The sequence below is a fragment of the Carassius auratus genome, chromosome 5, assembly GCF_003368295.1.
Source record: "Carassius auratus strain Wakin chromosome 5, ASM336829v1, whole genome shotgun sequence".
NCBI lineage: Eukaryota > Metazoa > Chordata > Actinopteri > Cypriniformes > Cyprinidae > Carassius > Carassius auratus.
The window spans coordinates 21,277,891-21,302,848 of record NC_039247.1 but is presented as its reverse complement, the minus strand read 5'-3'; the positions used below and the strand labels follow the sequence as shown (position 1 = coordinate 21,302,848).

At 37.1% G+C, this 24,958-nt stretch overlaps 1 protein-coding gene across 1 annotated transcript in view; it reads right to left on the bottom strand.

Moving 5' to 3' along the window:
- LOC113080975 (transmembrane protein 132E) overlaps nucleotides 1-24,436 on the bottom strand; it is a 70,452-nt gene extending 46,016 nt beyond the window's left edge. The window contains exons 1-2 of the mRNA XM_026253051.1: nucleotides 23,804-24,436; nucleotides 21,912-22,839 (exon numbers count right to left, since the gene is read on the bottom strand). Of these exons, the coding sequence (XP_026108836.1) occupies nucleotides 21,912-22,839; nucleotides 23,804-23,870 (995 nt within the window). The 5' untranslated portion in view covers nucleotides 23,871-24,436. The remainder of the gene's footprint in view (nucleotides 1-21,911; nucleotides 22,840-23,803) is intronic.
- Between the last annotated feature and the right edge of the window lie 522 nt (nucleotides 24,437-24,958).

The window sequence follows — 24,958 nt, the reverse complement described above, 5'->3', positions numbered from 1 at the left end:
GAGGGTGAGTTATTAATGACATAATTTTGATTATTGAATGAACTAACCCTTTAAATGTCCTAACTGAACTTTTGCCTAGTCCTGGCTTAGTCTAGACCAGGCCTATATCTACAAAGTAAAAATTTTTTTCTTTATGTTTACATTTAGCAAGGTTACGATTAGATAGCTTAGAATAGCACTAAGCAATTAGCCTGATAGCTTGGCATAATACTTACGATTGGCCTGATTCAATATCATGTTGTACATCATTTCTTACACAATTCAAAATCTAACACATAACCCGGTTAGGATTTGGCATGACAGTGGGACACACAGGAAGTCAAAGTGAAATATTTGTGGGATATTCATAAACATAACCTTCATCTGCAACGAACAATGAAATATACTTAAAAAATATCCAAAGATTTGATAACACTTTATAACAAGTATACAGTAATAAAGCAGTTATAAATCACTTGCTAATTATTATCTTATAGTTAAAATATCAATGTATATTATCAATTGATATTAATGTATAATAAAGGTAAGTTATTGCCTTGAGTTTTGTGTTTTTTATTTGTGGCATATTCGAATGTGCAAACTATTTACTCCTAATAACCATTAACAACAATTGTTTTATGTATTCAAATATACTGCAAGCTGATTTGCTGAAAGAGATGGAAAGTATCAGTAACTTGCATCAGCAATTAAACACTTTCCATTCCTGCAATGTCATCTATTGAAAAACAAACAAACAAACAAACAAAAAACAAAACAAATAAATAAATAAAGTAATAGAAAACTGTAGTTAGAAGTTAAAACAGGGACTGGTCACCATAAAAATATATTATGAAACATGTACTCACATTTAGCGTAGAAGTACATGTGGTAGGACAAAACCCCAGTTTTTTAGACTCATTCCATGAGAAGGAAAGATCACCAATAGTCACAGAATCAGCCTGTCTGGATGCATGGCATGCAGGGACGGATCTGAAGCCAGTGGAAACCACAGGAGAATGCACACTGAGATTAAGTACTAATCAGATCTGAGCTTTGTACGAGTTCTAAAGGATTTTTCATCTACACTTGCAAACATTTTCACAAGAATCCCACTTTCATCTCTCATTTCTCTCTTTCTCTGGCCTAACTTTCAAAACAGAGAGACTGCCATAAATTCATTTGATGGGAGGATAAATGTCAGGCTGAGTGCTTCTGAAGATCAACCAAATATCATTTGCTTTTCAACACTGAATCGGTGTCAAAAACAATAAGATAACCAAGACTTTAACAGGACAGATGAAAAAGCAACAGACAACCGAGAATGAGTGATGGAAACAGAGGCTTTTGAGAGCCCTGTATTGACCACTTTATGAAACAAAACCTTTTCTCTCATAATTACAATAGACAAAAAAAAAAAGGATTATGAGCATGTGACCTTGCAAAAATGTTTAAGGTAAACCAATTGTTAATGTGAAATCCATTTGAGGCAAACTGTTTGCCCAAATCTAATTTGCATGTGAACTTGGCAAATTTGCAGCAATGTTTGCCACAGGGGTTTGCTGGAAAGCTTGGAAAGACTGTCTGAGAGAGAGAGAAAGAGGAAAATAAAGGTGTAAGGAATGGATAAAAGTGTAACGTGAATTTTAAAATGTGATTCTGGCAAGGACTACACAGGAAAAACTAAAATCCAGACTTATTAATATCATTATGTTTTTTTTGGGGAATCACACTATAGGACATTTTACAACATTGTCATGCAAATATTAATAAGCATTTTAGCTGAAATGAACAAGTAACTGGCAGTGATACACCAACAACTTTTGTTTCTTTTTCACAAAAATAATGATTAGTCATTATTAAAGACACATTTTTGCATTTCCTTGCACTCAAGGAACTCAAAGACTTAGTTAAGTAAGCTAAAATGACATGATGGCTTCAGCAAATGTGTTTATATCTCAAGTTTGCCTTTGTTAACACTATTGATTAGATTTGATTGTAAGTGGCACATTACTATTATAGAGCACTAACTTTTCAACCCGATCTCACAGCAATTCGTACATATTTTACGATTTTCACAATTCGTATGAATTTGTACGAATGACCTACACCTAACCCTGCCCCTAAACCTAACCGTCACTGGGGTTGTATAAAATCATACGAATGAGGTCGTACAAATTCGTACGAATAAGCCACCTCGTAAAATAAGTATGAATTGGTCGTGAGATAGCGTTGAACCTTTAGCGCCGCTCATCGAACATTTCAATTTTAAAGTGTTGCGAAATGCACAATTTAATTTTAATTGGTTTATTCAGACACGATGATCCTCATAGTAGTTATATTCAAATATTCGTATGCATGAACCAGTCACATGCTTGTTCCGGGTTTTCCTTATTTGGTCATGTTTCCTGTCCTCATTTATATTAGTTCCAGGTGTTCCCCGTTTAGTTCATTTGGTTCCAGCTGTGTGTCATTAATTAGTTCATTTGTTCCCAGGTGTGTCCCATTTTTGTCATGTGTTTAAATAATGTTCCCTGTGTTGAGTTCTCTGTCTGCTGTTAAAAATGTCTTTTTAGTTCCTGTGTATGCCTGTTGATGATTAAATGCAATATTTGAAGCATTCTCTAGCGTCTCCTCACTCCTTCTCTAGGTGTAACGTGACAGAACCGCATTTATATAGATTTTTTCGTTTTTTATTGACCCATCTCACTTGCCTGTTACAGTTGGTTTAATAGTATAATAAGTTTAACTGAAACTGTACATATGTTTGCATGTGATAATACATTCATATTTCTCCACCACTCATCGCTTGCCAAACTATTCAGACCTCTATAACAGGATGTCAAACCAGCTGAGGTGTGTGTTCATACAGCACCAACACAAGAGCCTTTTCTCATTAACTCCTCATGACAAATGCAACAAATCGGCACATCTCGACTGTGAGAGCAGGCATATCTTTCACTCTTGGTCTCTCTTTCCATTCCACTTCATACCACACATCAATAGTTATTACATTCAGACCACTATCTTTCACCACCCACCATTGCCCAATCTCTTTCTTCCTTCCAGCTCTCCCACACTTTCTCTTGTATTTCTCACTCGTACATGCTTTTCCTCTTAAATAAATCACTTCTTACAGCACAGATGCTCTATGAAACTTTCAGTAGGCTTTGCTGTTGCCTCATCTCGATAATCAAGCATTTCTTTCTTAATAAAGGTGCTTGGAAAGCCTCTTTGCATTTATCTTTCACCAGTTCCAATGCCTGAAGTGTTACAGGCTCTTTGGGGGCCAGCTTTATGATGGAGTCTACTTAATCATTTCTTGTTAAGATAGATCTACGAGTGGGCCACTCTAGTTGAAGTAATGTGTGTTACATTGGGGAGTCGTTTTCTGTTTGTTCTCCTAGGACAACCAGATGTCCCGTTTTCCTGGATACATGTCCCGTATTTCCAATAAGCTGGGACATCTGAAAAGCATCTAATGTACATGACTGTCCTGGGAGAAGCGGGGACATCTGGTCCTTCTTCCTGTATTTATTGTGGTGCAGTAAACCTAATTGTCCAGCAGGAGGTCTGTTGCTACAGAGGCTCTATAAAGCACAGTTCTATCAATTCACAAGGTCCTGGAACACTTTAACAAGGTCAGCACCACGATGACTACAGTCAGGCCAGAGTCAGATCTCCATTTTGATGCCATGTCATAAATGTAGTGTGCAAAACCATGAATTTCTATTAGCATCAGATGTTGCTTTCCACAGATGGATTTAATGGAATCTTCAATCCACATTCCTCCACTCTGTGCGAAAGGAAGGAAGTCTATTAGAGAAAACATTTTGGCCTATTTCCCCTTTTATTCATAGGTACAGTAAAGAAAGTGACAGCTAATAAAGTAATGAAGAGGAGGGTGTGTTGCAACCAGATTCAAATTCACATTGCCTACATTATCACCTAAGCTCAATAGTGCAATTCATAAGACCTAGGCTTCGAGCACATGGGAGACTTGTAAATGATTTCAAAAAGTAAATAGGCAGCTAAATTGTTCTCATAAGCATAAAAGTACACAAACACACACACACACACATACACACAAAACATCCACTGTTATCTGAAACTATATTCAGGGCTGAGTTGTCACTTTAGGTCATGGTTTCTTCATTTAAATAATGCTTTGTTTTGTTCGTTCAGGAAAATATGCCACAAAGAAAGAAAAATTATACATAGAATCAAAACAAGAATGTAATTGAGCAGGCTCAAAGACTACTGCTCTCTTTGATCTTAGGCTCACTCACACATGCCCGTTCTTCTGTTTAATATACTGAGGTGTCCTCATGGTGACCTCTATCCTAATCTTCTTCCCCTGGCACTGCTTAAACCCGTTGTGCATCAGTTCCTGTCTCCTCACTTTGTCCCTCCTCTCTTTTGCTTTCACGTATGGATGCACAAACACATTGGAAATGTGCACAAATGCATGCACACCCACATACATATACACAAACATTCTCCTCACTGCTGCTGTCCCTGCTTATGTATCTGTTTTTTTAGGTAACTCTTGTCTAATCAGCCCACAGCGATGATGCAGTGATGACTCTGCACCACTGTTATTTCAACTCATGCAGATGTTGTGTACGCTTAAAGGAACATTTCATTGCTCAGAGGTTGCTGTTTTATAGTTCATGAAACCTAATGTTGTTGCTTCAGTGGTATTAACTATACAAGTCTGGATATTTTCAGAAGTAATAAACAGTCTGCGGAGCATAAATCCGGAATATTACTTGAAGACGGACACACAAAAAAGAAGAAATTATGAAAAAGTAGATGAATCATCTGGAAGACAAGCGACAAAAAAACATGGGAGAGATATAGTCATTTCTGTCAGTCATTGTTCTCCACCACCACAAAAAAAAAAAATGCTCATGCAATATGGATCCTGATGTTGATATTGAGCAAGTGATTGGCTTTAAGACTCCAAAACAATACGGCTGCATAAAACTAAGGTGTGAAAACAGCCTTAAACTTTAAAAATTATTTTTATGATAGCAAAGTTTGATTTTCAAGAGGATGCATTCTTCTGTATTACAGAATGAAAATGGTGAGGCTCGAATAACATTGGCACCTTCAGCAGTTCAATCATTTCCCCCGTTATATAAAATTAATCTAATGACTTTGTAACGTAGAAGCAAATGTGCCAAGCCATAGGTTTCCATAGAGACAAATGATGCCATGCACCCAGATAATTTATAATATAATTTATGCCAGTTTAAAGGGAATTGATTTCACTCAATTTTTCAAAGCTAGATCTTAAAGACCTTTTTAATTAACAAAATACGATTCTAAATGCTGGCCAGCTGGGTTTATTTTTACTCCAGAAGTATTTTAGAAGAATTGAGTACATTAATTAAGCCAGAGGTAAATAATCAAAAAATATAATTACTTTTACATTGGGGTGGGTGAATTTTATAATCTACAAGTTAAAAGTTATGACTTTAAAACCGAACAAAACTAATACCATTTGCAAAAGATGGTAATGCTATAAAGAAGGCTCCATTGTGCATCTGAAACAAAAGCTCAGGTGCGGATACAAGGAACATAAGTGTACACAATAAAACAGCTGCAGTCCTGAGCAGCAAAAAATACAGTAGGAGCCATAGCCTGAGACTTAACATTTGCACCTGCATGCATATTTTGCCAAGTGTACAAAGTAAGGTCATTCCTGCACTTCACATCTACCACTTCTCTTTCTCGTTTACACACACACTCCGACACACCCCTCCCTGTAAGTGTGAGACCACCATAATGAGGCTCACCCCAAGCGTCCACTCTCACCCAGCACTCTGTGAGAGTAAGACCTATGAGGGCCATCCATCAAGAGAGAGGGAGCACAAGGCCAACGAGAAGCTGTTTTCCTGAGGCAAAGCCGGTCTTTTCCCATCACCTTACTTGCTCACTCTAAACAGGGTTTGGGTCCAGAAACCTATTCATGGGGTTGATAGAGGCGGACCAGTTGAGCTTGGCTTACCTACTGTTTGGGAAACGATCAACCTAAAGGGAGTTGTGATTTCAGAGAAAATGGAGACCTGTTAGTCTTAAAGTGCATTCAAACGGAGAGGGATCTTATCTCTGGAGATTGTCGAGTAGCTGTTTTGTTGTTCGTAGTAATCGTTCATACTGCTGGATACTATAATGCTATTGAGCATGTGAATTTCTGATCCCAAACGAGATGTAACAGCAGTAAAACTAATGTCACTCTAATTTGACAATGTTTATTTGACACTAAAATTTACATTCTGGTGAAAAAAAGTATTTGTATATAAATTAAAGCAGTGCAAATTATAATCCATCATGAATAAAATTAATGCTTATCAATGCATGAATCAAGATCACCCTGAATACAAACAATTTCTGACTAAGCTTTCCATGCATCTTTTTTCTCAAATGTTACTATTATACCCCTTTGTGTGGGATGACAAATCAGAATTAGCTAGATCATATAACTAGGTAGCTAAGCAGCGAGCTATCAGTCAAAGACATAAGTCATAGATAGATTTCATAGATATATATATACAAGTAGATAGCTAGACAGACAGACAGATAACAAGCTAGAACGAAAAATAAATATAAAACTAGACAGACAGACTGACTGACGACAGATCAACATCAAAATAACATCAAAATAACTACACGGTAGCACCTTTTGATCGGCATCTATGAGAAGTTAGACAAGAGAATAGACTAATGTGATTATGACAAAGTGGCAACTCTTTCCCCTCCATTCTGTGAGCACCCTGAAGTCCTGCATAAATAATGAGTTTTGATTTCTCTTCCTAAAGCACAACTTCAAGCTCTTTGGCCTCAAAAGAGTTTATTTAAAAAAGAAAGTGGCCCTCTTAGGAAAAGGACACAGTGAGGGACGAATCACTAAACAGCCATTAAAGACGAGCGGAGGCCAGCGGTAAAAGCCAATGTGGCCCAGTTGGCTGGGAGGCACCCCATAACAAGGCCACACTAAGATTCTCCCTCTCATTTAAACCAGCCTCACGGAGTGGCCTCAGTTGATGTGGCACCCAGCCATGGAGAAGCGAGTGCTTCACACACACACACACACAGACACAAACACAGTCGGCAGTTAGAGCTGTCATAGGCTTCATGCTAGTTGTGAGGTCTGTTGTATCATCCAAGACAGTGAAAGAGAGAAAGCACCAAAATAAAACAAGTATACTAAGGAAAAAATTATCAGCAGGGCTTGTTGGCAGAGACAGACTGCAGAGATGTACAAACATGTCTACCACTGCAAACCGCATGAAGAGAAAATAATAACTGCAAGGTTCATATATGAAGTCAGAATACATTTTATGAAACACATAAAGACACACACACACACACACACACACAAACAAACAGCAATCAGTGTTTCTTCAAGTATTTGCATTTTTTTTCTGAACCAACAATAGGTGGAAATATCATTTGTAACATGTTTAGAATAAAATGGCCAACTCAATTATAAATACTATTTTCATATAGGGATACTCTGATCTAATATTTGTATCGGGAATTGGCATCGATATTGAATAGAATTCTGGATCGGATATCGGTGACAATTGGACTATCTGACATCAAATTTCTGCAAGGCGATAAAAAAAGTTTATGGATACGTTGGCTCTTGAAGGCTTTCGCACTGCGTGGCTGTGCTGGGTGCAGCATGTGCTTCAGGCACAAGGGCTTCAGACTCCTAATAAACCACGTGGAGCCCCTTATGCTCCGCAAAGTCTACGTTATTCTTAGAGACAATTCCAGCAACATGAAAAAGAGCAATGGACATCATGGGAGTGCGCAGTTTAGGCTGCATTACTCATAAAATGCAGCTTGTTTTAAATGAGGGACTTCTCTTACAATGCAGCATGAGTGATGCTGTTGCAGGTGGGAGACACACTGCAAGATATCCAGCTCGATATGAACATGGAACCAAAATGCCTTCATCAAGGTGTGAGAACAAGGTGGAATAGCAACTATTTCATGATAGAGAGTCTGCTGAAACAGAAGCGAGCCATGTCTGACCAAGACCTACTCACAACACTCACGGCAAACCAGTGGTTCTATACTAGCTCTAGTAAAAGAATAGATGTGGAAATCATTAATATATATAAATATAGACACACAATTACATTACAAATCATTAAATTATAATTAAAACACATATAAAATATTTATTCTTAAATAATTCTACAATTTCAATTACATCATTGTACAAAATAAATAAATCAACTGAAATGCTTACACACACACACACACATATATATATATATATATATATATATATATATATATATATATATATATATATATATATATATATATATATATATATATATATATATATATATATATATATATATATACACCGTATATACTGACATACCGTATATGTACTGCACATGTATGTATTTGTTTGATTATTTCATTGTTTAGAATATAAAACTAAAATCCTTTATGGTGGATTTTAAGATTTAAAGTCTGGTTAAAAGTTTTTAATAAAAAAAATATATAATTAACCCCTAGGGCCAAAAATTGCAGGAAATGCATATATGTCGATACTTAGAAATACTAAGTGTGCTCATTTACTACGAAATGAAAAAAAAAATATAAAAAAAAATAAACAAACATTATATTCTTGTCTAAATGTCACACTTTAAAACCAACCACAGGGTTGAAGTGTCAAAAAATGCTGGAAAATTTGGATTTTTCTCTTCAAAGTGTATAACACCTTCAGCAGGAAAGCCTGGAATAACACTATGTGCAAAAATCACCTCGGATCACTGCGCTTTTCTTTCACTATATTCAACAGGTGAATCCTTTGGCACTGAAATGAGGAAAGATAAGGGGGAATGCCCCAGGGGTCTGTACTTGGCATATAACCATTTTGGCAGGCAAAGTTACAAAGAAATGAGGAAAAATATATATTTTATAATGTCTATTTACAGTACCATTGCACTGACAAAAATATATTTAAAGGAGCACTTGCCATGCCTCAGGGAAGCAGAGATCAGCAGCACTGTGTGTTCATCTATTGGCGTAAATATATTAAAGTGAGCAGACAGCCATATCTAGGGCAACAGTCATATGCTTCCAGTTGTTATTCTAACCATTTCTTTGTGAATGCTTCTATGTTAACAGCATAGGTTCAGGTCAAGAGTGTAAGTTTTGTGAGCCAAGGTGATAATGTAATATCACATTATTGTTCACCATATTAAATCTTGTTTTTCCCTATTAAAAAAAGTTTAATCCCATGCAGAAATAAACGGCATGTCTATTAATAAGTTCTACTTACATTTTAAGAAGATTCAAGTCACATAGGTAGTAATTAAATCATGTACATGGTCTTAATATACACGGTCAACCTCATATGATGGTCACATTTTGACATAACATAACCAACCAAGTACTCATTTTAACATTTGATCCTGTTATTTGACTATTAGCTCATGGAATAAATGAATCATGACAGACATTTCCACAATAGCATTGGTAACTAAAGACGTTTGTGTTGCGTAACATCCTGCAGCCTGCAACACACTTTCCCACATTGCACAGTTCCCAGTTCTCCTAATAATATTTAACTTGTAAACAAAATGTGAAATAAACTGCTAATTCTTTTTCATGTTTTCATCAAATGTGTCACGTCATGCAAATAAAGACTGAATATTTCTATGCATTACAATTACAAAAATGAAAAGCTGAAAAAATATATATTCCTCTAAGCTCTCCACCTTAAATTGGTGTGATTCGATTTTATCAGTATGCTGCAACATGATACGCTGAATAAATGATCATAACATTTCCTGTATGCCCTTTTAATTGCAAATTTAATTTATGTCACAGGCATTTTACGCAAGTGTATGTGCCCCTCAAAAGAAGCCAAAAAAGATAAAAAGCAAAGAAAGGAAAGTGAAGTGTGAGAGGCAGTGTTGCAGCTGCAGTGTTTTAGCTACAGGGAAGCTGCAAGCATGAGGGGACTCATACATCACATCTCATCCATCGGCTCCCAGAGGACTGGACACAACCCTTATGCTCCAGCAAAGCTGGATAGTGGATACAATATAATTATAGAAATACAGCACCTGTATTATAACAACACACTGATATGCACTTGAGGGTGTGTGGACTGTTTGTAGCTTGTGATTAATACACCTTTGTGACAGAGTCAGTTTGAAAGCATGTTTGCTGCAGATTTGTAGGCATCCCCATCTTTGAACCTCATATTGCTGACCCTACTATTGAATATGAATTTTAAAAAAAATAATGAATATCCATCCAGTGCTGCGTAGATTACATACAAATTGTAATCTGTTACTAATAACAAATTACATAATGAAAATTATAGTCAGTGACGTAATTTAGTCACAGTGTTATTACTAATTTTTTGTAATGTATTCCAACTACTTTTGGATTATTGTTAGATAACTTTCTTTATAGATTTAAATAGGATTATTGTTATAAAAAGCAAAGAGAAATAAAATATATTCCATTGTTATCAACATCATGAGTTGCATTGATTATAAGATTTTTCCAAGGTTTACCCAAAGGTAAAAAAAAACAAAGGGGTTCAAAGGGTTTATGAGTCGATGAAATAATAGTAATTGATTCAATCATAAAAATGTAAAATTAAAATGAATAATTTAAATTAAACTTTTATGTTTTTTCCCCAAATTCAGAAGCATGGTCGCAAATTAATTTACATGACGTTTATATGGCCATTCTACAATGTGAATATTCTAAGCTCATGTGACACAGAGTAGATTTTTTTTATTTTAAAAGGAAACATTTAAAAGACAAAGAATTAGGGAGAATCAATCAATTTCAATTATGAGTAAATAACTGCCATTGTGTGAATAATTTTAATCATGTCATCCATTAAAAAAAAACAACTGGAATCTGGTTTTACCATTTTAAACTGGAATCTAATCACAAGTACTACATTTTTGGAATCTGATTACATAATCCAAATTACATGCAATCAGTTACTGCCCAGCCCATTTGAGTATAGTTAAATCATATATATTTAAAAAAAATAAAGCTGAAATAGTTTAAATTATTATGGTGAAATGAAAGTTATGGAAAACCATATGTTGCAATGACTCACTGATTATATCTATATTTAAAATATTACATTACAATATTATATAAATATGTGATATGAATTTCTTGGTATTGGTATTGTGTTATACACAGTGACACATTTACAAGTGTTATTATGCCTTTATATTACTGCTACTATATTCATATTTTTACATAAATCTGTGCTATATGCAGTGAGATAACCCATGGCTTGAAGAAGTCCTTACGTAATGTCCTTATTTTGTGTGTGTACACACCAACATGTCTGTGTGTGTGAGGGGACATGCAGTGGTGCCCAGAGCCTGGGGTGTAAGTCCACTATTTTGTTAATACTGCTGTACATAAAACTGCTTTATCTCTGGGCCCCAGATGAGCCACCCTGAGGACTGCGCATGTCTCTGTGTGTGTTAAGAGGACACAGTGGAAGGAAGGACCTGTCTGAGTAGAGTTGTTCAGACCGCAGGACAGTATGTCAGTGTCAGAGTAATTACTGTAATGTCCTCCAATTACTTCCCTTTTAGTCTCATTCACTGTCTGCTGTTTAAACTGACACTCACTACACCAACAGATAATGCAACAGCACATGATATCACCACTGTAATCTCATCCAAGACTATTACAAATCAAATCAGAAACCTTTACTACTAAACCACGTATAGATACTTCATAATCATGTCTCTCCAACGGTGGAAATGGCTCGGATTGCCTAGCAGGACCCTAGTTAAAGAGTCAGGGGGTATTTAAAGGTTATTTTTGCATCATACTTGGGCACTTTAAATGCCCAGATTTTTTTTTTCTTTTTTTTCTTTTTCTTTTTTTTTTATTTATAAAGTGTTGCATTTTTATCCATTTTGTGTGTCCTTTAAACGTCATATTTTATGTGTCACGACAGAACATCTAAAAAGTTAATGAACAACATTCATCAATTATCTGTGGCACAAAATAAACACTTTTCAGAAAGAAATATAATGATCCAAGATTAAAAAAAAATAAAAAGCCTGGGAGAATGCACACATAGAGACGCATTCCCATTGGCTGTATGCATATTCTGACTGCATTCAAAAAGTTCAACACTGAGCAACCGCAGACATTAAATGTTTATGTATGTGTGTGCAATTTTCTGGCCATTGAGTGGAAACATCATTTTGAAGAAGATTTGTGGAATGGAATTAAACATGGTAAATTCAGAATATAGCCCTCATCTATCAGGATATATGCCATAATTCACTCTGAATACAAGTAAGGCTGTCCAAGACCAGTTTTATTCAGTTGACTGTACTGCTGGATGTTGATTATTCAGTCAGTGAAACATTGAAAATACATCTTTCCAAACCATTTCCAGAGGATGAGAGACTTTGGAATACATGAGTTGTGAGAATTATGTCTAACAAAGGCCCTTAAGACTGTACTACCAACTGAACATTCTGTATTTGTATGCAGGAAGTTTTGTTTTCAGTGCCGTCAAATGAAATATGGTGTGTCTACACTGACTAAAGTCTCTTAGTAGATGGAAACATAATTAGATGTTACAATATATACCAAACAAACAGAAAAGAAGGACAATGTGGAGAACTTGGAATGATTAGCGTCCCAGTTATGTCTGCAGAGTCTGAGGGAACGACTTCTGTGTGGACCTCCAATGAGGCATAATGACCCCCAACTGCTCCCCGGGCGCCGCAGCATAAGTGGCTGCCCACTGCTCCGGGTGTGTTTTCACTGTGTGTGTGTTCACTGCTGTGTGTATATGCACTTTGGATGGGTTAAATGCAGAGCACGAATTTCGAGTATGGATCACCATACTTGGCTGTATGCAATGTCACTTTCACTTTCAACTGGAAAGCTTGGCATAGAGTAACACCACGGTAATCACCGGAAACAAAAACTAAGTGATCTTTGCTTAACATTAGCAAACACCTACCACAGACTTTCTAATAAATATGCCCTTTAGACAAGTACTACAGCAGAATCCAAAAAACTGTTTGACCTTTCAGTCTTTGATAATTGGCTAATAAAGAGACCAGCTCAGAGACATATATAAATATTCAATCATCTTTGCTCAATGACAACCATCTACAGCGCACACCAGAGAGGATTTATCGCACAGGTGTTTCTAACACGACAATAAGGGGCCGAGTTCAAGAGTGGCATTAGCACAGGCATGTAACTGGAGATCTCAATATATTTGCATTCATTTTTAGACTACGTGCCAACAGTAGGAGGAAAAATGCATTTCTAATGTCACCTTTAGCATGCATCCACCCCCGTCTGATATAAGCATATACCCCCACACACACCATGGCGCATCGCACAGTCTAGTATTCATACAAGATAATTAATTTGCGGGATCTATCTGCCGGTACATGTAATGATTTGGACGCTCAGTCAATGGGCAATTCTTGGCACTGCGAAACGTGGCATGTGCACACTGGAATCAAAATCAGTGTCAGCCAGTGGCCTTCTGACCATGCTTTTGTTTGTGTCAACAGAGCAGTGCCATGGAATAGAGGATAAATTATATACACAATTTTATGTCATCTGTGTGACAGCAAAATTAGTTTGAATAGGTGCTAAAATGACAAAGTGTTTTGTAACAGCACCCAGAAATTTGGACCTTGGATCCTCTTGAGACACTGAATAAAAAACAATAGTTGTAAAGACATTGGAGGCACAAATAACTTCTTCTAGTGTGAGAGCTTGCGAGAAGGGGGGTTGGGGCTTAGAAGCCTTCTTTTGAGATTTTATTGATCTGCAAAAAAATGCAAGATCAAAAACATGAAAATGAAATAGCTTCAGGGACCCTAAGAAACCAGTCGATAAAAAATGCTCAAGCAAAAATGAGCTGAAAATGCCTATTGTACTCGCTGTGGTAATGGCAAATGATGTTGAGCAACTACCAGGAGTGGGACAAGTATATAAGTACTTCTGCGTGATAGACAGACTGTAAGAATTGTAAAATGTGGATGGTTTGGGATAAAAATGGTAAACCACTAATTTACCACTAATGTTTTTTTTTTTTTAAGATGCATGCATAAAGGCATTTTCATTTGTTTCTCAGGACAATGCTATGTTGCTAAAACTATTAAAATATATTTTCTTCATTGAAATAAATATACTGAAGTATTTAAATAAAATAAGAAAAAAACTTACAATAAATATTCAACTAGCCCATGTCGCAGTCTGATTAAGTGTATGAACCTACTTGGTTTATCATCCAAAATTTCCCAAAATCCATTACATTCCACATTATACAGTACATTCCATTTTACTGTTTGACTGGATTCAGCTTTATGTATATTCTGGCAGAATTCTTGAAGGTCAACACTGGGCAAATGCACACATTAAATAAAATACATAAATAGATACATTAATTAAATAATTAAAATTTAAAAAGTAAAAAGGTAATCCTAAATATTAATAAGTATTATAGTAGTATATAAATAACACTAAAATATATTTTCGAGATGATTGACTATTTACTGATTGACTTATAGATTGAGAAGTTATTCTGATAGACTAGACAAAGAGACAGCTTTGCAAAGTCACCTTTAAAGTTAACGTGTTGTGTATCTAAATACTGGCCTACGTTCTTGTAGTCACGTTTCAGTAACATAATGCTGCACAAACTGTTGGTTAAAAGTCTGTTGTGTAGCAAGCACTGGCAAAAGAGTACATCAAGGGCAAATAGTGGCCACAACGGGGTACTTATGAGCACCCTTACAAATCCTAAAATGTCAAACGGGACACTCTTTGGTCTCGTGGACTTCAAGGACACAATTTAAAAACGCAAGTGCACATCAAGTTACAGCGTTGGGCTGGTGGGGACACTCAGACAAACAGAGCAATGTTTTGATTATGATTACACTTTTTCTGGGAGATCAACCGTTGTTATAGTTGCCTGCATATTAAACTGGAAAAAGAGCAAGTTACATTCGCACACTTTAACGTTTAAACAGAGTAGCTCATTTGTACACCTCACGCTGTCAGAATGCAGCAGATATTAATGGAATTCTTCAGTGATACTGAAATAAAGTTATTGCCAATCAAATTCTAGATTTTTGTAAAATCAATTTCATAACAGATTAACCAATTTTCAAACAGGAAGTGTTGTAGTATAAAATTCACTGTATTACTGAAGCATTTCTTTATAGCTATATGCTATAAAGCTATGATTCTACAGGCCAGTTCCTTGGTAAGCCAAAGGCACTGATATAGTGTATTTCAAATGAAACAAAGTTAGTTTTGTGAGTTTGAAATGGCTTACCAAAGCAAACTTTCAGGAAAAGTTCACTCCAGCTGCAAAACACCTTTGTACTACCACTGGTCTCTGATGATAACGTAATAGGAGGTGTGCGCTGAGGCCCCCGTATCTTTCATGTGGAACTCTTTTCTGGCTCATTTCGTCTGTTGAGTCTGTCGAGGTAAGATCTCTGCATGTGAAAACATGAAAACCCTGGTTGTGCAAGTTGTGCTTCTGATTAAATGAGACACTGATACTGTAAAGCTGCTTGCTTTTAAGCAGTTGATTGAACAAAATGCCATGAATAAATATGACGTGACTTTACTGGAGTGCTACTTTGCAGAGCTCATACTAACATACCTATGTTGCTTTGATCAGATGCTTTTCTTATGCTGTCTATAAATAATGCATGTTGTTTTCTCATTTTTGTTGTGCTTATTTTCTTACTGAGAGGAAAGCATACATATTCTTCTAAATAATGCTTTCAGCAGTGGGGGCAGTGTTGGGATGTTCGCTAACAGTATATCGCTGCTCACGTAATTCAAATTTAGTTTTACCCCCAAACGAAGAATGAAAAAGAACTCCGCTGTGAGTATATTGGGGCCTTAAAGCTTTCAACACACAACATTTGTCTTTATTTAGATCGCTCTTTAAAGTCACACGAAGAGTATATTACAGTGTAAAGTACACTATTAATAAAAAAGCACTGAGCCTAGCTAACTTTCATGTCTGTGGTTGCATATCTGAAACTGTATCAGGGAAAATGGAAACTCTATCTGTGATCTGATGTATTTGCATGAGGTCAATTTAAAAGACTGTTTCCCAACTGTAAAACATATGTTGGTTAGTGTCATGACAAGCGTTTAGCTTCTTAGTCAGGCTTAGCCAGGCTGGGAAGAAAATGTCGTAAATGTAGCGCAATATGATTTCAATTGACTTTGACAGAATGGTGCTGCATGATCAGTTTGCTGTAATGATATAATCCTTGGCACCAAAGATGATCATATTTTATGAGCAAAAGAACTTGGCAAGTAAACGGTACTGTTTTGCCAGTGCTGCTATTACAAACATAAAAAATTAAGTGGCATCCTCAGGTGACAGCAGTTCTATTGCTTTACACAAGTACAGAAAAAATTGAATTGAAATTTGAAAATTGTTAAGTTAACAAATCCTTAAACTCACTGAGTAATATTATGTATGATCTAAAGGATAGTTATGTAAATATGCACCTGACCTTGTGTGCCGAATCGGTGTAAGTTTGGCAGTATGCAAGAAGTGGGACACTCTGCCTTTACTCAAGTATATGAAATGAGAGGATGATGACTGCAGTCAATCTGTCTCTTTTAGCACCTCGATTTATCTTCTGAAGGATAAAAGACACAGGAGAGAACAAGAGACCTTTCTCCTTTGTGTATAATAAATGTCATGTTGCATTTCAACTGTCGATTAGCAGGTCCTAAATGTTACAGCCAGCATTTAAAAAGTTCAATATCTTTAGTTCTGACAAAATCATCAAAAACTGTCTACAGGCAAAAAGACCTCTTCCGTTAATACTGTCTCGCTGAAGTAATTGATGTTTTGTCAATACTCTACAACAGGGTTCTCCAAACTCGGTCTCCAAACTGGAGGGCCACTGGCCTGCAGAGTTTGACTCCAACATGCCTCAACACACCTGCCTGGAAATTTATAGTTAGCCTAGTAATGCCCTGTTCCAGACGAGGTTGGAAGAGGAAACATCTGACTTGAAATGTTCCACTTCAGTGAGTCAATCACCAGTCAATCACGCACCACGTTAACGTATTGACCTCATGATGTCGCCATGACACGAGAACATTTTGTGTTTTTGTGCCAATAGCAACAACAGAAACCAAAATGCTGTTGTTTTAATAACAGCTGATGAAAATAAAAAAAGGTATCATTTTATAAACCTAATGAGTAATGTTTTTAAGTTTGACAAGGTAGCTCCACACTATGCTGGTTGGATGCAGTGACATCAACTGCTGCGCCCCATTGAGGCTGATCGATCTGCCCTGAGTTAAAAGGTCGGATGTCCATCTTCAAACGGTGTATATTGCCTTATTTTCAAGTAGGAGGTAGGAAACAACTGAAATATGAGTTGTCTGGAATGCAGCATTAGACCTTGATCAGCTGATTCTGCTGTGATTGATTGGGGTTGGAGCTGAACTCTGCAGAACAGTGGCCCTCCTGGAGCAGAATTGGACACACCTGCTTTACAACCTTATTATCTCTTTGTGAACACAGCACTGTACTGGATTATGAAAAAAAGAAAAGAAAAAAATATGATATGGCTCTGTCATTTTTGGATTGTATTTTAAAATGTGGATGTGTTGCATATGTGGATGAGCTGGGTTTAAGTGGACTAAATTATTATTATTTTTTGATCAAACATTTCAAAGTAAAAATAATAATAATAATAATAATAATATATATATTTTTAATTGTCGGGTCATAATGCTATCATTCATTATTGATTCATTCATTTACGAAAAACCCTCACTGTTTTGAGCCAAATAAATATCAGTCTGCTTCAATTCATTTTAATGAAATGTAAATAATTTAAGTAGAATAAATAATTACTTACACTATACTGCTTGTTTAAATAGCTTCAATATGGTGGTTAACAGCTTTTAAAATGCCTGTTGCTCAACTACTTTCAATCACGTAAAGCAAAGTCGCTTCATCAGTGCTAATTACCTGTTGCTAAATGTTTCTTCACAAATCACAGATAACTACAAGCTTGAGGTGAACGCTCGCACAGGTGGTGCATTTAATTAAACAATAATATGCCAATAATAAAATACAAAGTAATGGCTATAAAGATATGAGAACATGGGGGCAGTCAGTGGCCAATGTCAGCAGAGCGTGGAATAGGGCATTGTGGGCACATTCGTCCATTGATGAGAGCGAGTGTGACGGGGGCAGATATGGCTGACCAGCAGAGCATAGATGCGTTGAGGTGACACCCCGTTGAGTCACCCAATCAGGCGTAGGGACAGCGATGACACATCCTATAAGAAGCGTGGGGAGAATAGGCATCACCGAACACAGTGATCTAACAGAGCACAGGGCGATGATGCACCACCTTCAGGCAATGTAGTTTTTGAGAGGATTAAACCTCTCTCCGAGTAATTGGAATATATGTGCTTTCATAACCTTCACCCTCTGCTACAAACATCATAGGGCCTTTCACATCATGGGAACCTTTTCATAGTACCAGAACTAATTGTGGATTCACGATTTTAGTACCGGATTACCTTTCTAGCTCCTACCCTGGAGCAGGGTCTATCCAGCACAACTGGTACTACCCGTAATTGAATGGCCAAACACATACGAAAACGCCCTCCCCCACCAAGATTTAAAACTGCATGTAAACATGCTGTAAACACTGTGTCAACTTATTCACAAGTATGGAGAATACCGATAGATGAACGGACGCAAAACTGTAGGCACTTGTAGCAAATGTAGCACTGCCAGTTGTCATTGGAGATTCTTAGTCCTCCTTTCCATTTTTTCAATCGCTTTATGCATATGTCGACATTCCATGTCCATTATTATGGAACTCGTGAGATACAACAACAATACAGCTCCTATCACAGCATCCTCCATCATCCTGTTGTTAATGTTGTTCTTTTTTGTTTCTGTTGTTGAACGCCATTCACAAATGACAGCTCTGTCAACAGGCTTACATCACTTACTAGTACACTTTTGGTGCAAATGCAACACTTTAAATGGTACTGGGAAATAGTTCAAAATCTTCCCAGTACTTTAGTACTGTACATTTAGTTCTAGAAGTAAAGTGGTGCAAAAAGGCCCTCATGATAACTCATGGACTGTTTGGTGTCTTGCACTCGATCTGTTGTCTCTAATGGCATACTCTTATATATTACTATTTTTCTTTTCACAGATGAATGTAAGCTGCAGCTGAAACATGTGGTCACTGCCTTCTCATTAGCTTGCTGTGATACACAAATGTTAACATCTCTATACTTTCTGGCATATTTAGTCAGTGGATGCTAGTTCTTGAAAATAATTTATGAAATCTCTAAGAGGTAAGATGACAATGACAAAGACATGCAGAAAACATCCTCAGTAAACTGCCATGATCAAAAGACTATGATAACAGAATTCATTAACTCAATAAAGCCTACTGTATAATTTTTAAGGAACTTAAAAGAAAAAAAAAATATGCCAACAATTCTGTTTTCGTACAATTCAACATCTCCACATTATATTTAGAATTGCTTTGTGACCTCCTGTCTAAGCAAAAGACTGAATGTTGCCACTGGCTTTTGCCTCACAACATCTGTTTGTCTGAATTGCTGGAAACTGATTCTACACATACTAAAGTGTTCAATTTAATTTAAAAGACATTTAAATGCTAATAAGTCTCACAACAATCTTGTATTGCTTCAACAGCTCTGAAGTAACCCCCTGGCAGACCCAAATATTACAAAAAATATGTAACAAAATTACAAAATGTAATATTTCTCCATGATTAACGTCCTTAAGATGCAATCTCTATAAATAACAGATGCAAACAGCTGAATGTCTTAAACTGGAAGAACAATAAAAGGAACCTAAAGGTGGGAAGGAATGTGAAGTTGGTGGTGACTTCAGCTGAGCTTAATTCATATTTAAAGATTTCCTCCCTCAACTTTTGGCTCCCAGCACAGTTTAATTCACCTCCCATTGAGTTGACTGGCTCAGAGCTCTCAACTTCAGACTTTCATCTCCTTTCTTTCTGCCTGAGCTTTTATTGCTCTTCAGCTTTTCCTTGGAGAATTAATGCCATCATATTGGACCACAAAAACTCCAATACGAGTGCATAAAAGTATGAGGTCAGAGAGATTTACTGTTTGGAATTTAATATCATAGCAAACTAAAAAACTACTGCAGATGAACTTTCATCAAAAATATTAGATTGGCAAAAAGGTATTAAATCGTTCCCTTATTATATGAAATGGAAATTAGGTAACTGCTTCTTTACAATATCAATCAGGTTGATGGCCCTTTTCGCCAAAATGCCCCAGGATGAAGATAACTCTCCTAGATTTCACTTCCAAACTAAGGATAATTCTCTACATATGCCACAACAATAAGAGGATTAGGTTCAGAAAACGGATTGTAATGCTTGTAGTGACAAGCAACAATGTATTCTGTCACTATCTGGACACATCACTGTGACATACTGACATCTGCTCTATAATTTGAGCAGGTTTTTCTTTTAAAGGCTATACAGACTATTATATTGATTTTATTGATGTCCTGGAAAGGAGTTTTTAAAGGTAAAATGCTCAATACTTTTTTTCACATTAAAATGTTCTACTAAAAGAAATTTAAGGCACTTTTGAAAGATCTGTTTTAAAATAATGTACACTTATATAATCTGTAGCCTAATAACATTTATCTCATAGTAACATTCATGTTAAAAACATATGAGCAGAAGAATATTGCTTGCTCTATTTCAACAAGCTTCCTATTATTGGAATTTTTTGCTCCTTGAATAAATGAATCGTCTGACTGCGAATAGTGCATAGTGTGATGCTGCATCCACACCACTAGGTGTCAGTATACCAAGACCGTTTCCATAAAAAAATTAAATTGTTTTTTTTTTCATTCTTGTTCTCCAGTATACTGGCAATCAAGAAAGCCTAACAATAAAACAGTCCAAATACAAATATACTGCACACACTGCAATGTCTTCTGACCCATAATGACTGTCAGACAAAAAAAAAAAAAAAAAAATCAGTCCACCCCATTGATACAAACCTAGAGTTCAGACTATGTCAGATAAGACTTAATGAACTATACTTTCTAAGGCCACACCACAGCTCTGTCTGCTCCTGTTGGGGTTAATGAGTTTTCAAAGCCTAATTAATTTATGGTGAATTTCTAAATTAAAGTCTGTGAGCTTCCATTACAATTAGAGAGACTCTGTTTATGAAGTGTTCGTTCGGAATGCCTCAAAGAGCAGCTAATATCCTACCTCCCCTCTCATTTCTCTCATCTGAGGAAAAAAGACTAGTCTTCAAGGATTTAAATAATAATTTTAATACACAATAACCGTAGCACTCCTATTCTGTTGACGGTTAGAAATAAAATAAAACACATAGGCCAGATGAGAAATATGGCTCATATCCCCTTGACTGTATTATGACAAGAACTGGGTCAAGCTCACAAGAAATTAAATTTGAACAGATGTCAATTAATACCCATTATGTCTTTACTGAAAAGCAGAATCCTTTTCACAATCTCCTAAAGCCTGGAACTACACTAGAGATTTAGTGAAATACTCTGTGATTTGTGTCTCATCTCTTGTAAATCAGTTTTTTACCTTGTAAGGAATCTGAGTCAATTAGATTTTTTTAAAGCTCTGGAGCATGCAGAAATTGAGACAATGGATGACGCAGGAATACAGCCTGGCTTGGTGCATATGCACTGCTAAGCACAAATAGCAGTGCATATACAAAAACCATGCAATAGCTTACACTTAATAAGAATTTGCTTATTCTTAACTATAAGCCCTGCTAGACCACCCCTTGCATAAATAAATAAGAAAAGGCCTTACTTGAGTGTAAACTGCTCCACAGTAGAATTTGGGACCAGAAGCAGGTAGATGTTGAGGGTCTCTCCTGGCTTTAATGGCCTCTCTGGTAGCCTCAAAAAGAGGTTCTTGTCAAGCTGTTTGTCTACGACTAGTTGTTCCTGACTGGGCTGATACAAACTGATGCTCCCAATACGGAGAAGGGGTTGTTGGGATGAGCTCTCCCCTCTGGATGCCCCTCCTTGGCGTGGGTAGCTTTCCCCACATTCATCATTGCTATCTGGATCATGGAGGGTATAGTAAAGCTCTACCTGAAGGGTCTCTCCACTTAACTCAAGCCCATCCGTCCCCGAGAACTTTCTGCGACCCAGTGGTGCTACATTAACATTAAACCATGTGGAAGGGAGATCCAGTTGGGCCAAGCACTGTGCCAGATTCCCTTGAAGCCTGCAGGAAGTTTTGATCTCCCGAACATCTCTAAAAGCATGCAGCCTCACACATGGAAGCTTATCCTGAATCTTGAAGTCATCCCAGTCCCGTCCTGCTATATAGAACAGCACCTGAACCAATGGGTTACTAGCAAAAACTCTAGATTGTACAATAAACGCCCGGACCTTCCAGTTGACTGTCACCCGTCCAGGAATGTCCAAAGGACTTGACGGTTGCAGTAGGTCCTTGGACAGTATCTGGTCTTGGGTGAAAGGTCCAAGTGAGATGTTGATTGAAGGCAGCTCCTTGGTCTGAAAGACCACAAAGCTTTCTGAACGCTGAAGAGGGTGTCCACGTTGGCTGCCATATGGTGGAACTCGTGTTTCTTGGAGAAAGAAAGCCAACTGTGTGTTGGAGAGCTTAAAGTTGGCAGGGAGGTAAACTTCTGGTGGGCTGGAGGTGGTACTAGTAATCGGGAAACTGAAGAGGGCATCTGAACTGGTAGGGGAAACTTTACCAGCAACTGCAAAGTCAAAGAAACAAGAAAAAAAGGTTAAATATGCACTACCAATAGAAGGTTGTAGCAAAGGACTTGAACAGCTAGCAAAAAGGTTTAAACTCAGTAGAGCAGATTCAGGATTTCAGGAACTCTAGAGTTCATCGAACCCTGCTCCTGCTCAACACTGAACCCTTAAATGGGAACTTCACACAGCCTTACAGGGAAAGACTGCAAAGGGCTCTTGATGAAAAAACAACTACAAAATTACAGATAACAATGTGCTGGCTTCATTACAGCTTATTTTTGCAAAAAAAAAAAAAAAAAAAAAGGAAGAAAAAAAAAACCTTTTCTGTATCTGCTGGTGGCAGGGAAATATTCTTCAATTTGCAATAAAGTGAATGCTTGTTCTCCCTTTCATGCCTTAGGAGATCAGATGGCTCCGACAATAGGCACTGATTAATGAAATGCAAAATTGAGGTTTTCCACAGTACTGTTTCAGATTAGATGGATTTGTATTAATTCAAATAATGAGCAATAAATTCATATAGTGAATACACTGGCTTCAATGAGAGGACAAAGCTGTTCATCTTAACAGAAAGTCTCACTATTTAGAGTGAGGTGAGATATCGACTAGCATGCAGTGGTTTGTCTGATGACATGTTGTACACAGAAGGCATCATTAATCTCTTGGGCTCTTAAGATTAACTACCTAAGACTAGATGCCCAATCGATTGTTGAAAAACGTACAACAATACACTGATCATAATCTCCCTGTACTGGAGACAAATGGAGACACTTGGAGAGTAACTGTAATATTTAAAGCATAGTTTTAAATTTAAATAGTATTATAAAGCTATAAAAAACTACTTGTATGGTAGAGTTACAGTATTAAAATGGACTGTTTTTTTTGAGGGCACAATCTATTCATAGGCACTCTATTCAGCTATATAATTTCCCCTCAAAAAATCTGTGGAACAATAAAACATACTTATCGTAATGAAAAGTCGAAGTGAACAGAGAATCCATTGCAAATCCTGAACAACAAAATGTCCCATATTCCACAAATTCTTTGCATTTAAACAAGGTACTTCACAACTCGAATCACTTCACAGGTACACAGAAAGAGTATTCGGTGCAGCTCACACCAAACTGTAGAAAAATTTGATCGCTTCAGATCAAGTGCAGTTCAAGCTTTGAAAAACTGCTCAAAATCTCCAAACTTGAAAGCGCATAAGTAGTATCCCCTCAGTAGTAATCCAACTGTATCCAGAACCTGCCCAAAGATCTGAGAGAGACTGATCACTTGTGGCTGTTGGGAGCCTCCAAAAGCACCTCCTGCCCTGCAGCATGACCGGAGTGATTCCACACTAACATTTGCTCACTCCATCTGTTCACTGCAGTTCCTGTTTGAGTGTGACTCCTCCCAGCATATCCCGCTCTCCTCTTACAACCCGAGACAAAGCCTAGACACCGCCCTGTCTCACCACACCTCACCTAACCCCAAACTGTAATAAACTCTTTAGCTCTCATTCACAGCCAGTGCAAAAGCACTCCTCCCAGGACACCACCGTCAAAGACTACAAACTACCCTATTACATTCATCTTCTCCCACTGGACATGTTGAGGCAGACTCTGAATGTGTCTGTGTGAGGGAGAGTGTATTTGTTAGGAGGGCTGGGTTTGGGGGAGGGATGCATAGCTTGAACGCCTTCAGGCAAAGAGTGGGGGATTAGTAGGAAGATTACTGACGAATTAGCTCTCCTCCTTTCCTCATCTAGCGGCCTCTGGAAGATAAATTTGAATGGAGATGGGGGATGGGGGTTGAAGGTGGTGGGTCGTCTACCCTTTCAATTGACCAAATAGTCCTTGAGAGCTCCATACATACTATATACTAGAGAACATACTATCAAATGTGGAATGATGATCTGTGCCAAGATACACTACTACTTCAACAAATGAAAAGTCCACACGAAGAGCAGCAAAACATCATTCGAAAAACTTCTGGCCAGTGCACTCCTCAAAAAACTGATAGATTTGGTTTCACTCATTCTCAGAGTTTTGAACACCTTTTGGTGTGGTTGTGGAAACAGATATGAATACATCTTATAGGGATGAGCTGATACTCCTGAAAGCCAATATATTA